Source organism: Notolepis coatsorum, assembly GCF_963971535.1.
Source record: "Notolepis coatsorum genome assembly, chromosome: 12".
NCBI lineage: Eukaryota > Metazoa > Chordata > Actinopteri > Aulopiformes > Paralepididae > Notolepis > Notolepis coatsorum.
Genome location: NC_140176.1, coordinates 124,658,800 through 124,678,003, shown reverse-complemented (window position 1 = coordinate 124,678,003; position 19,204 = coordinate 124,658,800). Strand labels below are relative to the sequence as shown.

Sequence of the window (19,204 nt, the reverse complement as noted above, 5' to 3'; positions counted from 1 at the left end):
ACCTCTGAGGATCTGGTAGAGGAAGACTTTGATGTGGTCGGTGGTCAGCGGCTGTGGAGACACGATCACCTTGTGGAGGTCGCTCTGCATGAGCTCTGTTATCACATATCTGGGGAGGGTCACAAGGTCAAGGGAACACCGGCTGGCTCTGGGGTCACAGAAATAAGCCTGTATTCTATTCCTTTCAATGTGGCGGTGGATGGGAGTCGCCATTTCAACTACTGAACTCATTTATTTTATTATTTGGTTACCACCAAGTACATCCACCAAAAGAGTTTGGTTGCTACAGAAACCTCGCTCTGAAATCCAGCAAGGCGTGAGTTGTTGCAGGAAGCTGTGGAGCACAAGGAGGATTCTAAGGATAGTACCCTTAATTATACCACAAAGAGTTTGTTGTGTTGAGACTACAGCTAGCTTAGTTATCTAAAAAGATATACAAATAAATAAACTGTTTGTGCATTTCAAAATTGTGCCAACAACATGCACCCACTTTGCGTAGCATTCGTAGACTATTTATACGGACGCGCTATTCAAGAGAAATATGTTGTTCCATGAGCAGAGAGACCTGCTGCAGACAGTGGAGGTAATGCAATTATTACAAATGGTAACAGACTGTTTTTTGACTGACGATGAGTGTTGTGCTAGTTACTGAAAAATAGTAACTCTGTTACTTTACTAGTTACTTCATTTCAAAAAGTAACTCAGTCCCGACGCAATAAGAAATGCACCGTGCCTAATCAGACGGTTAGATTATATCGCCGGTTAGGTTGAAGAAACAGCCTTGATGTCGGAGTGTTTCATTATAACCGTCTTGCAACGTTGGTTAAGATATCAATCGTGCATTGCAATGTTAGAATAGTTAGGATATCAATTGTGCATGAAAGGACTATATTGTTTGATTAGTATTGATGAGATTCCCTTGCAGATTGTTAGTCAAAATCTGTTGATCAACATGACAGTTTCTATTCATTTGCATTCACATCACTGAACTCACCAAAGTCTGCGGTGGTCGAGATGTAGTCCAGCCCCTCCTTTAGCTCATTTCAATTTTGTATATTCTCTCTCCAAGCAGTTGGAAAAAGTGTTCCATTTGACCATTTGTACCTTGGGCAAACCCACTCAATTGTATTCTATGCTTTTATCCACCAATGATAGACATGACCATAATACCAGACATGCTTCAAGTAGTCGCTTCACCCTACCTCTGCCTAGAACCAACGCTCTAGAGAAAACTGCAATGTATAGAGCCATAACATACTGGAATAGGATCCCATTACATATTATACGGACGGAAAACAAGGACAGTTTAAAAAAGAAACTCAAGGAGCCATAATCCGGAAGGAAATTAATATATGTCATGCATGAGTGTAGCTGCAGCCATGTTATCCAAAACTTCTTCTGATTACTTTGTGTGTTTTTTCTTTTCTTTTTAAAAGGTATGGTGAAATTGATGTTTTAGTAACATTGATGAGCATTCTAAAAGCAATTCTTAAAAATATTCAATTTTAAAAACAATCTTAAATTGTATTTAACACTGTATTTTGTTTTGTTTTGTTTTTTTGTTTTCCGTTTCTTTGCTTGCATGTAATTTTAGCCATCTTAATTGTTAGTTTCATTGTGTATTGTATGTTGAGTACTGGCTTTTAATAATTCTGTTTTGCAATAATTGTTTTTGTATGTTTTTTTGTGTGGACCCCAGGAAGACTAGCTGGTTGCCATGGCACCAGCTAATGGGGATCCGTAATAAAATAAAATAAAATTTGCTGTGTGTCGCCTGGTGGTATGCTAACTAGATCCCTGAAAGCAGGTGGCGAGTGGCTTCGGATGAGTCCTGGTGGTTAACGTTAGACTCAGCTACTAGCTTCGTTGAAGCATGGGCAGTAGATAGGATCGTTGAGCCAAGACTAGGGGTGGGGGGGGAAATCGATACTCTATCGATACAGGGACGCCAAGTATCGATATTTAATTATTCGTAAAAACAAATTACATTTGTATAAGGAAGTTGCATTGTTCATTTCAATACCTGTAATAGTACAGTAGTCCACACACACACATGTGCATTCAGTTAAGTTGGAATATGACTGTAATACAAACAGTTCAGTTTGTCAGGTACATGCAACACAGATTACAATGTTTACATCTGTCTGCTTGAGAAAATACCATGTTCTGCAATAAAAATGATTGAAGTGAGATGAACAGACTGAACTTTATTTTATTAGATAAAACATGTCGACAGTTTTACTTTGCAGTTAAAAAAATAAACATTTGATAAAAAAAAATATATATATATTGCAATATTCACGATATCGCGATACTATCGTATCGCGGCTCAAGTATCGCAATAGTATCGTATCGCGAGGTCTCTGGCGATTCCCATCCCTAGTGCTCGACAAAAGAGAAATAGTGAGAATATCCATGTGTAAAAATGTGAGTAGTGGGAGCCGCCATGACAGTCAAGACTAGAGTAAACAAAACACGCCCACAGCATGTCTCCGCAGGTGAGGTGACAGACGTCAGGAGGACTGCGCTGAGATCGCTAACAATCTACATAAAAATAACACAGTAACGAACCATTCAGTAGCGGTAACTGCGTTAATGAATTTCAAAAGTAATGCGTTTGAGTACTAGTTACTGCCAAAAGTAACAGCGTTAGTCCCAACACTGCTGCCGATATGCATTAAGCATCGGGTATATTGCTGTGCATCGTTATTGCTGCTGCCGTGCTCTTTAAGATGCGTTCTAACAATAGATTTCACTAAACAAGTACTTGAGCACTACTCAGGGGGGATTCCAGATGGTTTCTCTTCAATGAGACAATTAAAACTGCACAAAAAAGTGACAATAGTTGAACCTGTGAGTCTGTCAGTGTGTCTGTCAGTGTGTGTGTGTGTGTGTGTGTCTGTGTGTCTGTCAGTGTGTGAGTCTGTCTGTTAGGGGTGCACCGATGTATCGGTCGGGTATCGGTATCGGCCGATAAGTGCCTTGTTGACTGCAATCGGCCTATCGGCCGATAAGCTCGAATGTGCCGATGGCAGTAGCCGATAAATATCCATCAATTTGTGTAGCGTCAAAAGGCAAAAAAAAGTTCAGTCGCGTCGCGACCTGCACAACGCCGCCCCCGGCCCACACACACACAAGCTACTGCATCAAAGTTACTACTTATGATTAACAAATGCATTCATTTTGTGGCATTAACGTTATATAGTTAGTGTTACACGTTCAATAACATCAGCATATTATTTACCCGAACATAGCAAGTAGCAAGCATTACTCGTTCATACTAGCTCAGTTCCTTTCGTTGCTCATAGAGCCCTGAGTTGTACCCATTCTGCAATCTGTTAATAACGTTTTCAATCAGACACATGTATAGAAAGGCTTTGTTTTATTATAACATTCGTTGCAGTGAAATCATTATGCCTCGTTTAGTCATCCTGCGGAACTAAAAGCTAAACGTCGGCCGCGGGGATCTAACATTGTTGTTGTTGTAGAGCTGAGGAAAACAAAAATAAACCACGTGAACTTTGGAAATTACTCAATAATCAACTAGGCTGCAGTAAAAAACTTAAAACCAGGTTCTCAAACATAAACATAAAGACGGACAACACGCTCATCACAGACAAACTGGATGTAGCCAATTACTTAAACACTTTCTTCACAAACATAGCCACAACACTGGTAAACAAACTACCCTCCCACTCAGGGCAGTATGGGGTAGAACACATAGTAGCATACTACAAGAACCTAGGCGTCCACAAAGACGATTTCAAACTGGAAATGGTAACTACAGATGAGGTACTCAATAAACTGAGCGCCCTCCAACCGAACAAGGCCACTGGCCATGACAACATCCCCTCCAAATTCCTCAGAGACTCAGCAGCAGCCATCACCCCAGTCATCACACACATAATAAACCTCTCCATAAAACAGGGACACGTCCCCAAGGACTTCAAAATAGCGAGAGTAACACCCCTGCACAAAAAGGGCAGCAAATTAGACCCAGGCAACTACCGCCCTGTTTCTATCCTTACATCCATCTCGAAAGTCATGGAAAAAATAGTATACAAACAGGTCGAAAAGTACCTTACGGATAAAAATCTAATCTACGAATTCCAATCTGGCTTCAGAACATCCCACTCAACTGACACATGCCTTCTCTATTTGAACGACCACATCAAGCAAGAGGTGGACGCGGGCAAATACTGCGGCATGGTCATGCTAGACCTACAAAAGGCCTTCGACACTGTCAATCACACCATTCTGATTGACAAGCTAAAAGCAATTTGGTTTATCAGTGAGCTGGATACAATCCTACCTGGAGGGGAGAGAACAGATGGTGGAGGTAAACGGTACCCTATCCCCCCCCCCTCACAGTGAACTGTGGTTAGGCCTGCCACGATAACACATTTTGCTGGGCGATTAATTGCCCCCGAAAATATCGCGATAAGCGATATTATTGCGACCGGTTAGAGAATTTTTTTTGATAAATTTATTTCCCAAAACTTTTATTTTGAAGCCCGCCCGTCTTTTCCGGTTTTAGACTTTTATTTTGAAGCCCACCGACCGGACCGGAAGTATTGTTGCGATTATCCTAAGCAGAACATATGAGCCGACAACATGTCTCGTCCGGTTGTTTTTGAGCTAATAACAAATGTTGAGATTGTTGGTGAACAACTAACTTTAGGTTAGTTTTAACGTTAGCTACTAACGTTAGATGCAGCTACTACAGGCAATCAACGATGAGGAGGAAGCGTCAAAGCAGTATATAATAGAATAGCTGTGGTGCGTAGGCACTGCAGCACGACTCGAAACTACCGGAGTGTTATAATAAATTAATTCGTGTTTAACTTGTCCCCGTGTCCAGTCCTTTGACCAGCCCCACCCGTTCATTGTAAACAATGATGCATGTAATTGTATTAACGTTATTCTGTGTTGTACTTGTAGCTATGCTATACGTTGTATTTCGTTTGTTAGCTAATGTTGTTAGCATGGAATGAGAATCAAAGCTCTATCTTTCATCTTTATTTAGCAGTCCAGTTTCTCCGGGCAGTAGCGAGTAACTACTTGGGTCTAAAAATAGCTAACGTTACACTACAAATAATGCTACTTGGTTAAAAGGAGCCACACTATTGAGAAATGTAGTTAAGCTGTGGCGTTGCCCCACGGGGCTCCCGTGCTGTACTCTAGTAACGTCAGCGACCCGCCTCCCAACACGGACAGTGACTGACAAGCGGCACTGGTTCCGCCTCATTAAAACAAACGCGCAAATAGCAATTAATCGCGCCCGTCAAAATCATTGCATTCATTTTAATTATCGCAGCAATTAATCGATTTATTGCTTATCGCGGCAGGCCTAACTGTGGTGTTCCACAAGGAAGCATACTAGGACCACTACTGTTCCTAATTTATGCAAATGACATGTCGTCAGCTTGTGACTGCAACTTGTTCCTGTTTGCGGACGACTCAGCCCTGCTGGTCTCTGACAAGAACAAATTACAGGTTGAAAAAACCCTCAGCTCGGAACTAGGCAAAATCTGCATATGGCTCGCCGACAACAAACTATCATTACACATGGGCAAAACAGAGTCCATTCTCTTCGGTTCAAATAACAAACTCAGCAAAACAGACGGCTTCTCAGTTACAGTGGGTGACAATATTGTCACAAGGAAAGATGAAATTACCTACCTGGGTTCCATCCTAGAGGCTAATCTTTCCTGTGACAAAATGGCATCCAATGTAATAAAAAAAAGTCAATCAACGAACTCGATTCTTGTACCGGATCTCCTCCCTGGTAAACAAGAATACCCTGAAGACTCTGGCAGGAGCACTCATTCAAGGGTACTACGACTATGCTTGCACCTCATGGTACCAAAGCACCTCAAAGGCACTAAAAACCAAATTACAAACATCTCAAAACAAACTAGTCAGACTACTGCTTGACCTGACTCCTAGAACCCACCTCACCCCTGCACACTTTGCCAACCTAGGATGGCTTAGAGTAGACGACAGAGTACAGCAACTTGCAATGGGCCTGGTCTACAAGATACACTACACGACCAAGGTACCCATGTACATGTCAAAATACTTCCCAAAGGTCAGTGAATACCACGATCACAACACCAGAGGGAGCTCCACAAATCATGTAAAACCCAGATTCGGCACAAACAAGGGACTAAACACGTTTCGCAATTATGCCACAACAATGTGGAACGCCCTACCCAAAGCTGTAAAGGAATGTAAATCACTACCCACCTTCAAAAACACTCTCAAAGAACACCTACGGGAGACTGCAATTCAAAACTGGCCCCTACAAATGTCCTAACCCAGTTGTACAATAAAGACCAAGCATGGCTTTGTCAGTATTCCAATGTACAGCCCCACCCAACCCAACACCTACCCAACCTCCTCCAATGTACAGTTTCCATGTCAAATGTATGTCAGTATTCCAATGTACAGTGTCCCCCCCCCCCCCCCCTACCCAACCCCCACCCCCCCCCCCCCCCCCCACCTCCAATGTACAGCCCCACCCAACCTACCCAACCTCCCCCAATGCACAGTTTCTATGTCAAATGTATATACTCTTCTTCTGGATTTTTTTAGTATCACAAACAGTACTGTATTTGAAAATCTGGTATGTCATAAATGTATAGATGTAGCAGTACTGTCTATCTGTATGTCATGTGTGTCATATGATGAATTGAAAATGGGGGACCCTGATGGAAACAAGACGAAAGTCTTTCTCAGGTCTGCATCCTCTTAACAATTGTATGTATTGAGCTGTACTGTACTGTACCCATTCTGCAATCTGTTAATAAACTTTTCAATCAATCAATCAATCTCTCGTCAAAATCAATGGCGGACAAAAGCGGAAGTAAAAAATGTATACGCGCTTGCCGATTGGTGGTAACAGCAGAGGCGGGTGCAAGCGGTGTGACGTAAATGGCAGAATCGACTGTCAATCAAAATTTCATTGGTTGAGAGCTCTGGTTGAGACAATAGTATCCAGCTGCAGCACGGGCGACCATACTGGGAGAAATAGTATCCAGCTGCAGCCCGGCAGACCATACTGGTAGAGCCATATGGAATCCGCGATCACGGAATCGCGGACGGAATCGCGGAATTGAGCAATAAAAATGGAATCCACTAAAAAAAAAAAAAAAAAAAAAAAAAATCGTTAAATTTTTTTTTATTTTTTACTTTTTTTTTATGTTGTGGGACTTGTACAGCACTTTGTTCAACTTTGTCAGTGCTGTAAAGTTTAAACCTTTTAAAATCTTAGACAAACAAAACACTTTGCTTTCATGAAATATTGTAAGCCGTCATTTGAGGCTTTATAAAAGCAGCACAATGAACACAAATCTGTCAGTGCCGAGTCCGACCTCATCTTAAATAACAAACAGCATTGCTTGTTGTAGTTAACAAAGAGAGGCAGAGTTGATTTTGCAAAAATATATATATTTTTTTTATTTTTTTTTAATAATCAAATTTTATTTTCATATTCGAATCCCATGCCCATCGAACGAAGCTTCGAAGCTTCAAAGTATTTAAGACAGCCCTATTAAATGGACTGTTATATCTTATTAAATTGTGGACATTTATTCATTCCCACTTATTAGACACTATTTCTGATGGTAAAATGAGCGTACAAAGCAAAATACAGAATTCTGAAATATTAAAACGGAAAAAACGGAATTTGGAAAAAAATAAAATGGAATTTGGAAAAAAATAAAACGGATTTCATATGGCTCTACATACTGGGAGAGATAGTGCTATTTCTTGATGTTTCCTTTTTTTAAGTAAGTAAAGAGGCCTATGTTCATATCGGTGAGCACAATTTGTAACACAAAAAGAGAGACGTGTAGCCTATTTATTAAATATTTTATTTATTCATTTTATTATTATTATTTTATTTGTTGCCATGGCTAAAATAATAGTCAAGCATAGGGCTAAAACATTTTCATAAATATAATTTTTTGTTATTTGGTTATAAATTTGGTTGTAAATTTGATTGAAAGCTTTATTGACAGATTGCAGAGTGGGTACAATACAGTACAGCTCAGTGGACCAGAAAAAGACTTTCGGCTTTTTTACATAAGGGTCCTCCATACAAATATACAGTAGTTTCATAAAAAAAAAAGAAATTAAAATATATATTACAAAAAAAATATATTAAAATTTTTTTTGCCACAAATATCGGTATCGGCCGATTGTGTTAGTTGAACAATCGGTATCTGTGGCAAATTTTCATATCGGTGCATCCCTACTGTCTGTGTGTCTGTCAGTGTGTGTGTGTGTCTGTGTGCTCGTAAAGGATACATCTCCTCGAAGCAGTCGATCTGCGGCGGCTGCAGTATATCCAGGGCCGATAACACCTGGAGAGACATCAACAAACACACATGGATGGCTTATTCGCATCCTAACTATTCCCAGGAGTTTAGCTCAAATCCAGACATAAACCCAACATAGAGCTGCATGATGGCATCAGACGTGCATCAGGCATCAGACGTGCTGCTTCCACCTCTATACCATTGATCAGTGTCAAACTGTTAGCTGGAATATAACGTTATGCTAGCCGCTCTATGTGCTGGCTTCCACCTCTATACTATTGGTCACTGGTCAGTGTCAAGCTGTTAGCTGGAAGATAACGTTATGCTAGCCGCTCTATGTGCTGGCTTCCACCTCTATACTATTGGTCACTGGTCAGTGTCAAGCTGTTAGCTGGAAGATAACGTTATGCTAGCCGCTCTATGTGCTGGCTTCCACCTCTATACTATTGGTCACTGGTCAGTGTCAAGCTGTTAGCTGGAAGATAACGTTATGCTAGCCGCTCTATGTGCTGGCTTCCACCTCTATACTATTGGTCACTGGTCAGTGTCAAGCTGTTAGCTGGAAGATAACGTTATGCTAGCCAGCCTTATTGTCTCTGGTCTTTTCTGTTGTTGGAAATCAGTGAATGACAATTTGACTAAATGTTTGTTAAAATAGCTAACCAACCACTTCATTGGCTCAACAGATTTACGTTACGGGTGCTAGCATAACGTTAGCTCCATCATCAGTGCTATGGACAGGGTCCACTGACTGACAGTCTCCTGTAAAAACGCAAGGAGTATGAAGCTTTTTATTTTTTTGTGCCTGTTCCTTGTAAAACAGGCACCAATACAAACATTAGAAATGAAAGTCCCTATTATTAGCCTACTGAAATATCGGCGTTCATCAAAAATGTGGGAGTGTTTTCATATTGTGAACGACTGATGACCCATTTCGTACCGTCGTAGGTCTAGATATAACGTAGATACCAGGGCAACAGCGATAACGTTAGCTCTGTGGTCAGCCAAGGCTTGAATAGCGTAGTTACAGGACAACAACACTAACGTTAGCTCTGTGGTCAGCCAAGGCTTGAATAGCGTAGTTACAGGACAACAACGCTAACGTTAGCTCTGTGGTCAGCCAGGGCTTGAATAGCGTAGTTACAGGACAACAACGCTAACGTTAGCTCTGTGGTCAGCCAGGGCTTGAATAGCGTAGTTACAGGACAACAACGCTAACGTTAGCTCTATGGTCAGCCAGAACAACAACGCTAACGTTAGCTCTGTGGTCAGCAAGGGCTTGAATAGCGTAGTTACAGGACAACACCGCTAACGTTAGCTGTGTGGTCAGCCAGAACAACAAGGCTAACGTTAGCTCTATGGTCAGCCAGAACAACGCTAACGTTAGCTCTGTGGTCAGCAAGGGCTTGAATAGCGTAGTTACAGGACAACACCGCTAACGTTAGCTGTGTGGTCAGCCAGAACAACAAGGCTAACGTTAGCTCTATGGTCAGCCAGAACAACAACGCTAACGTTAGCTCTGTGGTCAGCCAGGGCTTGAATAGCGTAGTTACAGGACAACAACGCTAACGTTAGCTCTGTGGTCAGCCAGGGCTTGAATAACGTAATTACAGGACAACACCGCTAACGTTAGCTCTGTGGTCAGCCAGGGCTTGAATAACGTAATTACAGGACAACACCGCTAACGTTAGCTCTGTGGTCAGCCAGGGCTTGAATAATGTAGTTACAGGACAACAACGCTAACGTTAGCTCTGTGGTCAGCCAGGGCTCGACAACCAGTAAAAGCACCAAAACCCATCCACAGTCGCCACTGTGAGGTCAGGCGTCACGACATGTAAGCCCATGAAAGCGATGGGAGGCGGGGTTTGGAGCTAAACTGACTTGGGAACAGTTAGGACACGGCTTGTCCACCTAGCTACTCCCATCCTCCCCCCGTCTGCCCCCCCCAAACAATATCCCCCTTTATCCGCTTCTCTGCGTCTTACGTTGTCGTGCTTGAAGAAACACAGCATCCTCAGCTCCCTGAACACCCTCTTGCAGGAGACCAGGTTCTGGAAGACGTTGGGCATCTTCTTCAGAGCCACCTTACGGCCGTCTCGGGGGTCCGTCACTGACCTGGGGGGACAGGAGGGTTCAGTTAGACAAGCCTTTCTCTCCTTTAGGAGATATTTCAACATCGTTTGTACAGCTTACTGGGCATGTTCACAGCTCTGTTTAAATACAGATTTCTCCGTACAAAGCTTTTAGTTTAACCAGTCAAGAGTCAAGACACTAGGCGACTGACGGTGTTCTAAAAAAAACGTAAGGGTCAGGACAGCTCCTTTCTTGTCATATAGAATAATAGAATAATAATATATTAAAATATTGTATAATACTGTACCAATATGGTGTAGAATAAATAGTATGATTTAGTTATATTATAATAAAATAGAAATTAGATAGTATATAGAAGTATAATACATTATATAAGTGTGTGTGTGTGTGTGTGTGTGTGGGGGTGTGTGTGCAGGGCTGTACGCTGCAATGATCTCATCGCAAATTGCCCCTTTAATTGGCCGTTGCGATTGGTAAATAATATTTGGGGGCGGGCTTGCGAGTAGGGATTTCAAGCCTTGCATTCGCATTTCACTCCTAAATGATCCAAGGCGTGTGATGACGCTGAGCACTCAGGTATGATCAGCGGGGGAAATCAACTGAGCACTCACTCTGATAGACTGGCTGTCTGATTTAGCTATGAAGAAAAGTAAAGTTAGTAGTAGGGATGGGAATCGATGGTTCCTAACTGGGTTTTGGCCATATGCTCCCGAAATTCTCCCGCTGTTTGGCTGCTTCTATGTGCAGTGAAAACTACTCGAAATGATGTCATTGATTTAGTTCAGGGTTAGCCGTGGAGCTAACGCTAGCTAACGTGAGCTAATCAAGCTCACAGAGAGAGATAAACAGCTGACAGCAGGTAGTACAGGTACAAATACAATAAAACAAGGGGTGGGGGCTGTTGTGTAAACCTTGTGTCGCGTCAATCTGGTCCACACGTTACTCGTTCATATCTCAGCCTGTGCTGAGATATGCCCATTCCGCGGTCTGTTAATAAAGTTTTCAATCAGACAGATGTATGGAAAGGCTTTTATTATAACATTCGTTGAGGTAAAATCATTATGCCTCATTTAGTCATCCTGCAGAGCACTGGTCTCCTACTCGTGGGCCGCGGGGAGCTAATGTAAGTAGCTTTGTTGATGTCAGCACACGGGGCATTCAGGAAGTCAAAAACGAATGCGCTTGCCGATTGGTGCTAAGAACAGCAGGGCGGGTGCAAGCGTTGTGACGTAATTGGCAGACTCTACTGTCAATCAATTATTCTGTTTTCCGTCAGAATGAATGAATGAGAACTTTATTAACAGATTGCATAATGGGTACAATACAGTACAGGAGGATGAAGACCAGAGAAAGACTTTCGGCTTTTTTACATAAGGGTCCTCCATTTTCAATTCATCAAAACATTTAGAGACATACAAATATACAGTAGTTGTATAAAAATGCTAAAATGCTATTTATTTATTTATTTATTGATTGGTTTAAAACTTTATTAACATATTGCAGAATGGGTACAGTACAGCTCAATACATACAATTGTTAAGGGGATGCAGACCAGAGAAAGACTTTTGTCTTGTTTACATCAGGGTCCCCCATTTTCAATTCATCATATTTCATATCTAAATCATATAATATCTCATTGCTAAATATATGCAATATATAATCTAATAATCCAATAATCTAAATCTAATATATAATATAAAAATGCTAAATGCATGGGTATTTTATTGTCTTTAATGTTAGCTTGCAAACTCATACTGTCTTGGTAAGCCTCATAATGAATTGTTTGGGGTAAAAAAGAAAAACATTGTGATGTGTATCGTGTATCGCCGAAAGGTCAGAAAATATCGTGATATCATATTTAGGCCATATCGCCCAGCCCTAGTTGGTTCATTATAAAAGATACAAACCTGACAACAAAAGCACTTAAATGTTAAATAAAAGGACCACAGTAATGAGGCAGGAGGAACATATTTCTTTGCACTATAATGGTAAAATTGTTATTTAAAAATTTGCCCCTAAAACATATTTTTTGCCCCTAAATTTCTAATTTAGGGGCAAGTGTGCCCCTAGTGAAAAAGCTTAGCGTACAGCCCTGGTGTGTAAATTAATGAACCTAAATATGTAGTTTGACTGATGGGTTTATTTATGTTGATTTAATTTGGTTGTGTTGATGTTAATTTTTTTTGCAAAATGGGTATATTCTGTTTGGTTTTACACAATATGTCTATCGGTGTGTTGTGTGTGTAGGGGCAGGTATATATAAGATTTTTTCTTCTTCCTGTTCCTTTCGGCCATGGTATTTTTGGTGAATTATATGAATATGTACTGTTGGACTGTGGTAATTCCATGTACGAATAAATAAATGATGATGATGATGATATGAGATATTAATGTCATCTTTTGTCGTCATGTCAAACTGTGTATTTATTGTAAGTCTGACCAGAGCTCGCTCTCACTTTTCTGACCAGACGCTCGTGTTACCCTCGTCGCCGATTGTAAACTGAGGATACTTTTCTGTGGCCACAGAAAATAAACTACTATCTGAATTTCTACAGTGCACCGTCTTGGCTCCGTTAAAAAATATTCCACAACAGTACTAAATCAAAAGACATGGCTAGATCCACAAAGAATGGATTGCACGGAGCAAGTTGCACCCTTACTTAAAATTCATTATGAATTGAAAATGGGGGACCCTGATGTAAACAAGACGAAAGTCTTTCTCTGGTCTGCATCCCCTTAACACTTTGTGCGCCATTCACGTCGTACAACGGGTTTCAAGTTCATGCGAATTCTGCCAGATCACAGCGTACGACGTTATTGTGATCATATTTCATATTTTCTCCATGGTATTCATATTTCACTCACGGAACCTTGTCTGATGCTGTGGGACTCAGCACAACTCTGCAACGCTTCAACACTGCCACCTGGTGGATGATCGGCGAGTTGCCAAACCGGATATGCCGGTTGCATATCGGTGCGTCTCCTAAATCCGTCCGGCCACTCGCATATCATCCCAGGACTCTAGCCACACACCGTGGATATGGATCGCTGCCATAACCCAATAATCCACATGATTTTGGCGTGTATTAGTATTATACAAACCGGAAATGGATCGCCTCGATCCCCATCAAATAACTGGGATCTGTTTGCTCCAGTATCATCGCCCAACAGTAAGAGGAGGCTGCCGTGAGTTTCAGCGTTTTTGTTTATCATTATCGATGCAAACTGCTCTGATCTATATATCACCCATACTACATGAAGCATTTAACGACGATCACGGAATTATAAACACCCCCCCCCCCCCCCCCCCCTTCACCAGTGCATGATCAGTCATAACGTTTAGGACCATGCACAGCTGAAATTTGTAATAGCTTGGATCGGTATCAAACGGTATTTGATCATCTATATAATGCATTTATGCCTATATCTCACGTTCTAGGAATTACTGCAGAAAACGATAAAAACATATTTATATTCTAGACAGTATTTTTGTATGAATGTGTGAATGAAAAAGTAAAACGTTCCTACATCCTGAACGATAGATAATCGATGTTGAATGGGCCATAGTAATGTCAATTTAGCAATACAATTTAAAAAGTTATAGCCCTGCAAAGAAGGTGAACATCTCCATAGACTTAGACTGGTGGCAGTGATCAAACATTGATGGATATAAGCGTGGCAGTTAATGTGTTAACAATTGTGTGTATTGAGCCGTACTGTACACATTCTGCAATCTCTTAATTAAAGTTTTCAATCAATCATGACGGGTGTGATTGTGGTGGTGCTGAACTAGGAAGTGGCTTCACTCACCAGACAACACCAAATGCGCCATAACCGATGGGGCGGTCCGGTTCCATCTCAGCGGGGCTGGGCACCTCACTGGCCGGGTTGCTGTGAGGCTGAGGCACCGCGGCTCCACCGCCGGCGCTGCCCCCCAGAGACGCCGGGTGTCGAGGCGTGCCCGCCGGGGCGGTGGGTCCGGGCAGACACGGGGTCGCGCTGAGGCCCGTGGAGGGGGTCCCGGAGGAGGTGTTGACGCAGAAATACTTGTGGCCCAACTCGGTGCTGCTGGGGAACATGTTGCCACAGACCGCCTGCCGGCCTGTACCGTGGAAGTCCATTCTAGATTTCAACAAACCCTCACAGCTGGGGTTCAGCTCATGACGAGTTCATACGTGCAGCATGGGGTTTGTTTAGAGACACACGACGTGGACTCATGCACAAACAAAGCGACGTGGACGGCTAGATGTCAGCTCTGTGCGAAGGGGTTGCAACTAAGCACCAGTCTGTAGCCAAACTAATCCGACCAGAGAGAGAGAGCCAGTGGCGTTCATTAAAGAGCATTAGCTAAACATTATGGTCGTTAAAAAAATGCATCAAGCTCAGTCTTATTCCGCCACATAACGTCACCAGCACCTAGCAGTTAGTCCACGTTACGATACATTTGGGTTGCATTTAATGTTAGCAGGTTTAGTTGCACTTAGCTCTTCTACAGCTACAGCCTGGAGCCAGCAGTCCTGGCTGCAACTATTTACCGTTATGTGTGAGTTTAATCAAGTTAACCAACTACCTTCTGCCTAAGCCTGCTAACAGCTAACTACCTGCTAACTACCTGCTAGCCTAAGCCTGCTAACAGCTAACTACCTGCTAGCCTAAGCCTGCTAACAGCTAACTACCTGCTAACTACCTGCTAGCCTAAGCCTGCTAACAGCTAACTACCTGCTATCTAACAGCTAACTACCTGCTAACAGCTAACTAGCAGCTAGCCTAAGCCTGCTAACAGCTAACTAACAGCTAACTAGCAGCTAGCCTAAGCCTGCTAACAGCTAACTAGCAGCTAGCCTAAGCCTGCTAACAGCTAACTAGCAGCTAGCCTAAGCCTGCTAACAGCTAACTAACAGCTAACTAGCAGCTAGCCTAAGCCTGCTAACAGCTAACTAGCAGCTAGCCTAAGCCTGCTAACAGCTAACTAACAGCTAACTAGCAGCTAGCCTAAGCCTGCTAACAGCTGTTCCAGCTAGCAAAGCATCAATGGCTGTGACCCATATAACTAAGCTACCCGGCCACTGTGACCCAACTTATATTAATTCAAAGAAAACAATTCAAATCACACGAGCAGCAGCGAGGCACCGAACAGGTCCTCGGGAGAGGGACGAGGTGGAGTCGGTCTCCGTGTAACAGTCCCCCGGCCGGGAGGACGCTGTGCGGCTGTTAGCTCCACTGTTAGCTCCACTGTTAGCTCGATACAAGCAGCTAGCCGGCTGTAGGGTCGCTGCTCGGTCGCTAGCTGGTCATCGTGTGGTAATCATAATAATAATAATATCCAATGCAGACGCGTCCGTCCCCTGGGAAAACAGGTGCCTTTATCTCCTGAGAGAAGTCTCATCAAGCAGCGTCTTTGGCTGATTGTTGCTCGTCAGGTCGGGTCTTCTTCAGCGACACGGCGAGCAGCAGCAGCAGCTAACCGTTAGCTAGTTAGTTAGCCTGGAGGAGGAGGAGCCGGGAGAGGGTCCAGCTGCAGCGCCGGAGAATCCTCTCAAGCCTGTGGCAGCCACGAACCTACGGGAGGCGTAGTGGTTTGATTGATTGATTGAAAAGTTTATTAACAGATTGCAGAATGGGTACAGTACAGTACATCTCAATACATACAATTGTTAAGGGGATGCAGACCAGAGAAAGACTTTCGTCTTGTTTCCACCAGGGTCCCCCATTTTCAATTCATCATAACATATATGACATACATGACATACAGATAGACAGTACTGCTACATCTATACATTTATGACATATCAGATTTGCAAATACAGTACTGTTTGTGATACAAAAGTGTCCAGAAAAGGAGTGTATATACATTTGGCGTAGAAACTGTACATTGGAGGAGGTTGGTGGGGTGGGGTTGGGTGGGTTGGGTGAGGGCTGTACATTGGAGGTGGGGGGGGGGGGGGGGGGGGGGTTGGGTAGGGGACACATACACATTTTACACTGTACATTGGAATGTTGACAAAGCCTTACTTGGCCATTTACTGTACAACTAGGTTAGGACATTTGTAGGGGCCAGTTTCGAATTGCAGTCTCACGTAGGTGTTTTTTGAGAGTGTTTTTGAAGGTGGGTAGTGATTCACATTCCTTTACAGCTTTAGGCAGGGCGTTCCACATTGATGTGGCATAATTGCGAAACGTGTTTAGTCCCTTGTTTGAGCCGAATCTGGGTTTTACATGATTTGTGGAGCTCCCTCTGGTGTTGTGATCGTGGTATTCACTGACCTTTGGGAAGTATTTTGACATGTACATGGGTACCTTGGTCGCGTAGTGTATCTTGTAGACCAGGCCCATTGCAAGTTGCTGTACTCTGTCGTCTACTCTAAGCCATCCTAGGTTGTCAAAGTGGGCAGGGGTGAGGTGGGTTCTAGGAGTCAGGTCAAGTAGTAGTCTGACTAGCTTGTTTTGAGATGTTTGTAATTTGTTTTTTAGTGCCTTTGAGGTGCTTTGGTACCATGAGGTGCAAGCATAGTCGTAGTACCCTTGAATGAGTGCTCCTGCTAGAGTCTTCAGGGTATTCTTGTTTACCAGAGAGGAGATCCGGTACAAGAATCGCGTTCGTTGGTTGACTTTTTTTATTACATTGGATGCCATTTTGTCACAGGAAAGATTAGCCTCTAGGATGGAACCCAGGTAGGTAATTTCATCTTTCCTTGTGACAATATTGTCACCCACTGTAACCGAGAAGCCGTCAGTCTTGCTGAGTTTGTTATTTGAACCGAAGAGAATGGACTCTGTTTTGCCCATGTGTAATGATAGTTTGTTGTCGGCGAGCCATATGCAGATTTTGCCTAGTTCCGAGCTGAGGGCTTTTTCAACCTGTAACTTGTTCTTGTCAGAGACCAGCAGGGCTGAGTCGTCCGCAAACAGGAACAAGTTGCAGTCACAAGCTGACGACATGTCATTTGCATAAATTAGGAATAGTAGCGGTCCTAGTATGCTTCCTTGTGGAACACCACAGCTCACTGTGAGGGGGGGGGATAGGGTACCGTTTACTTCCACCATCTGTTCCCTCCCCTCCAGGTAGGATTGTATCCAGCTCACTGATAAACTATCAAAACCAATTGCTTTTAGCTTGTCAATCAGAATGGTGTGATTGACAGTGTCGAAGGCCTTTTGTAGGTCCAGCATGACCATGCCGCAGTATTTGCCCGCGTCCACCTCTTGTTTGATGTGGTCGTTCAAGTAGAGAAGGCATGTGTCAGTGGAGTGGGATGTTCTGAAGCCAGATTGGAATTCGTAGATTAGATTTTTTTCCGCGAGGTATTTTTCGATCTGTTCGTATACTATTTTTTCTATGACTTTCGAGATGGATGTAAGGATAGAAACAGGGCGGTAGTTACCCGGGTCTAATTTGCTGCCCTTTTTGTGCAGGGGTGTTACTCTCGCAATTTTGAAGTCCTTGGGGACGTGTCCCTGTTTTATGGAGAGGTTTATTATGTGTGTGATGACTGGGGTGATGGCTGCTGCTGAGTCTCTGAGGAATTTGGAGGGGATGTTGTCATGGCCAGTGGCCTTGTTTGGTTGGAGGGCGCTCAGTTTTTTGAGTACCTCATCTGTAGTTACTATTTCCAGTTTGAAGTCGTCTTTGTGGACGCCTAGGTTCATGTAGTATGCTACTATGTGTTCTACCCCATACTGCCCTGAGTGGGAGGGTAGTTTGTTTACCAGTGTTGTGGCTATGTTTGTGAAGAAAGTGTTTAAGTAATTGGCTACATCCAGCTTGTCTGTGATGAGCGTGTTGTCCGTCTTTATGTTTATGTTTGAGAACCTGGTTTTGAGTTTTTTACTGCAGCCTAGTTGATTGTTGAGTAATTTCCAAAGTTCACGTGGTTTATTTTTGTTTTCCTCGGTTTTGTCATTGATGAAATTTTTTTTTGCAGTTTTGATCATGGAGTTTACGTCATTTCTTAGTCTGTTTCTTTCTAGTTTGAGTTCAGTCACGTGGTCTTGGAGTTCACTGCTCGTGCTTTTGGTAAGCTTTGACTGACTTTTACGAAACTCAGAGCATTTTTTGTCTCTGGCTTTCATAGCGGTCAGTATTTCAGTGTGCATCCATGGCTCAGCGCGATTTTTTACCCTGGTGGTTCTTAGGGGGGCCATTTTGTTTAGTATTGATGAAAATTTGGTTTTGAAGCCAAGCCAAGTTTCTTCAACCAGTGTACCATTGAGTTCATCTGACCAGTCCAGACTCTCCAGTTCAAGGTTAAAGGCCTCGCTAGAGTAGGTTTTGAGGTCTCTAGATGTGACTGTTTTGTGACAGCCAGCCTTTAGTTTTAGCTTTTTGCGGGTACAGAATATCATGTAATGATCACTTAACCCGCATGCTATAACCCCTTTACTGGAGATCTTGGACTTGTCAGAGGTCAGTATGAGGTCAATGGTAGTCTGAGTTGATTCACATATCCTTGTGGGTTGGGTGATTAGTTGGCTGAGGCCGTGCAGATCACAAAACCTATTGAAGGATTTGAAGACGGGTGCATTTTTTTGTTGCATATCCGTGTTCCAATCCCCAATAAGAATTTTTTCCGCATCCTCAGCTCCAGCTAAGCACACATCCAGAGTATCATAAAAACCAGTCTGTTCTGGTGGTCTATAGATTGTGCCTATTAGTACTGATTTTGCCCTTTCAAATAAGATTTCAATCCATACAGTTTCAATCTCGTCATGGTTAAGGTCAGTACGGTTGCTGAATTTGGTATCTTTGTGTATATACACACAGACACCACCTCCATACTGGTTCCTAT

The 19,204-nt window shown here is 42.8% G+C and overlaps 1 protein-coding gene across 1 annotated transcript in view; it reads right to left on the bottom strand.

Annotated features, from left to right (window-relative positions):
* nlk1 (nemo-like kinase, type 1) overlaps positions 1 to 15,205 on the bottom strand; it is a 39,451-nt gene extending 24,246 nt beyond the window's left edge. The window contains exons 1-4 of the mRNA XM_084326415.1: positions 14,229 to 15,205; positions 10,310 to 10,439; positions 8,314 to 8,369; positions 3 to 109 (exon numbers count right to left, since the gene is read on the bottom strand). Of these exons, the coding sequence (XP_084182541.1) occupies positions 3 to 109; positions 8,314 to 8,369; positions 10,310 to 10,439; positions 14,229 to 14,539 (604 nt within the window). The 5' untranslated portion in view covers positions 14,540 to 15,205. The remainder of the gene's footprint in view (positions 1 to 2; positions 110 to 8,313; positions 8,370 to 10,309; positions 10,440 to 14,228) is intronic.
* Positions 15,206 to 19,204: the final 3,999 nt, after the last annotated feature.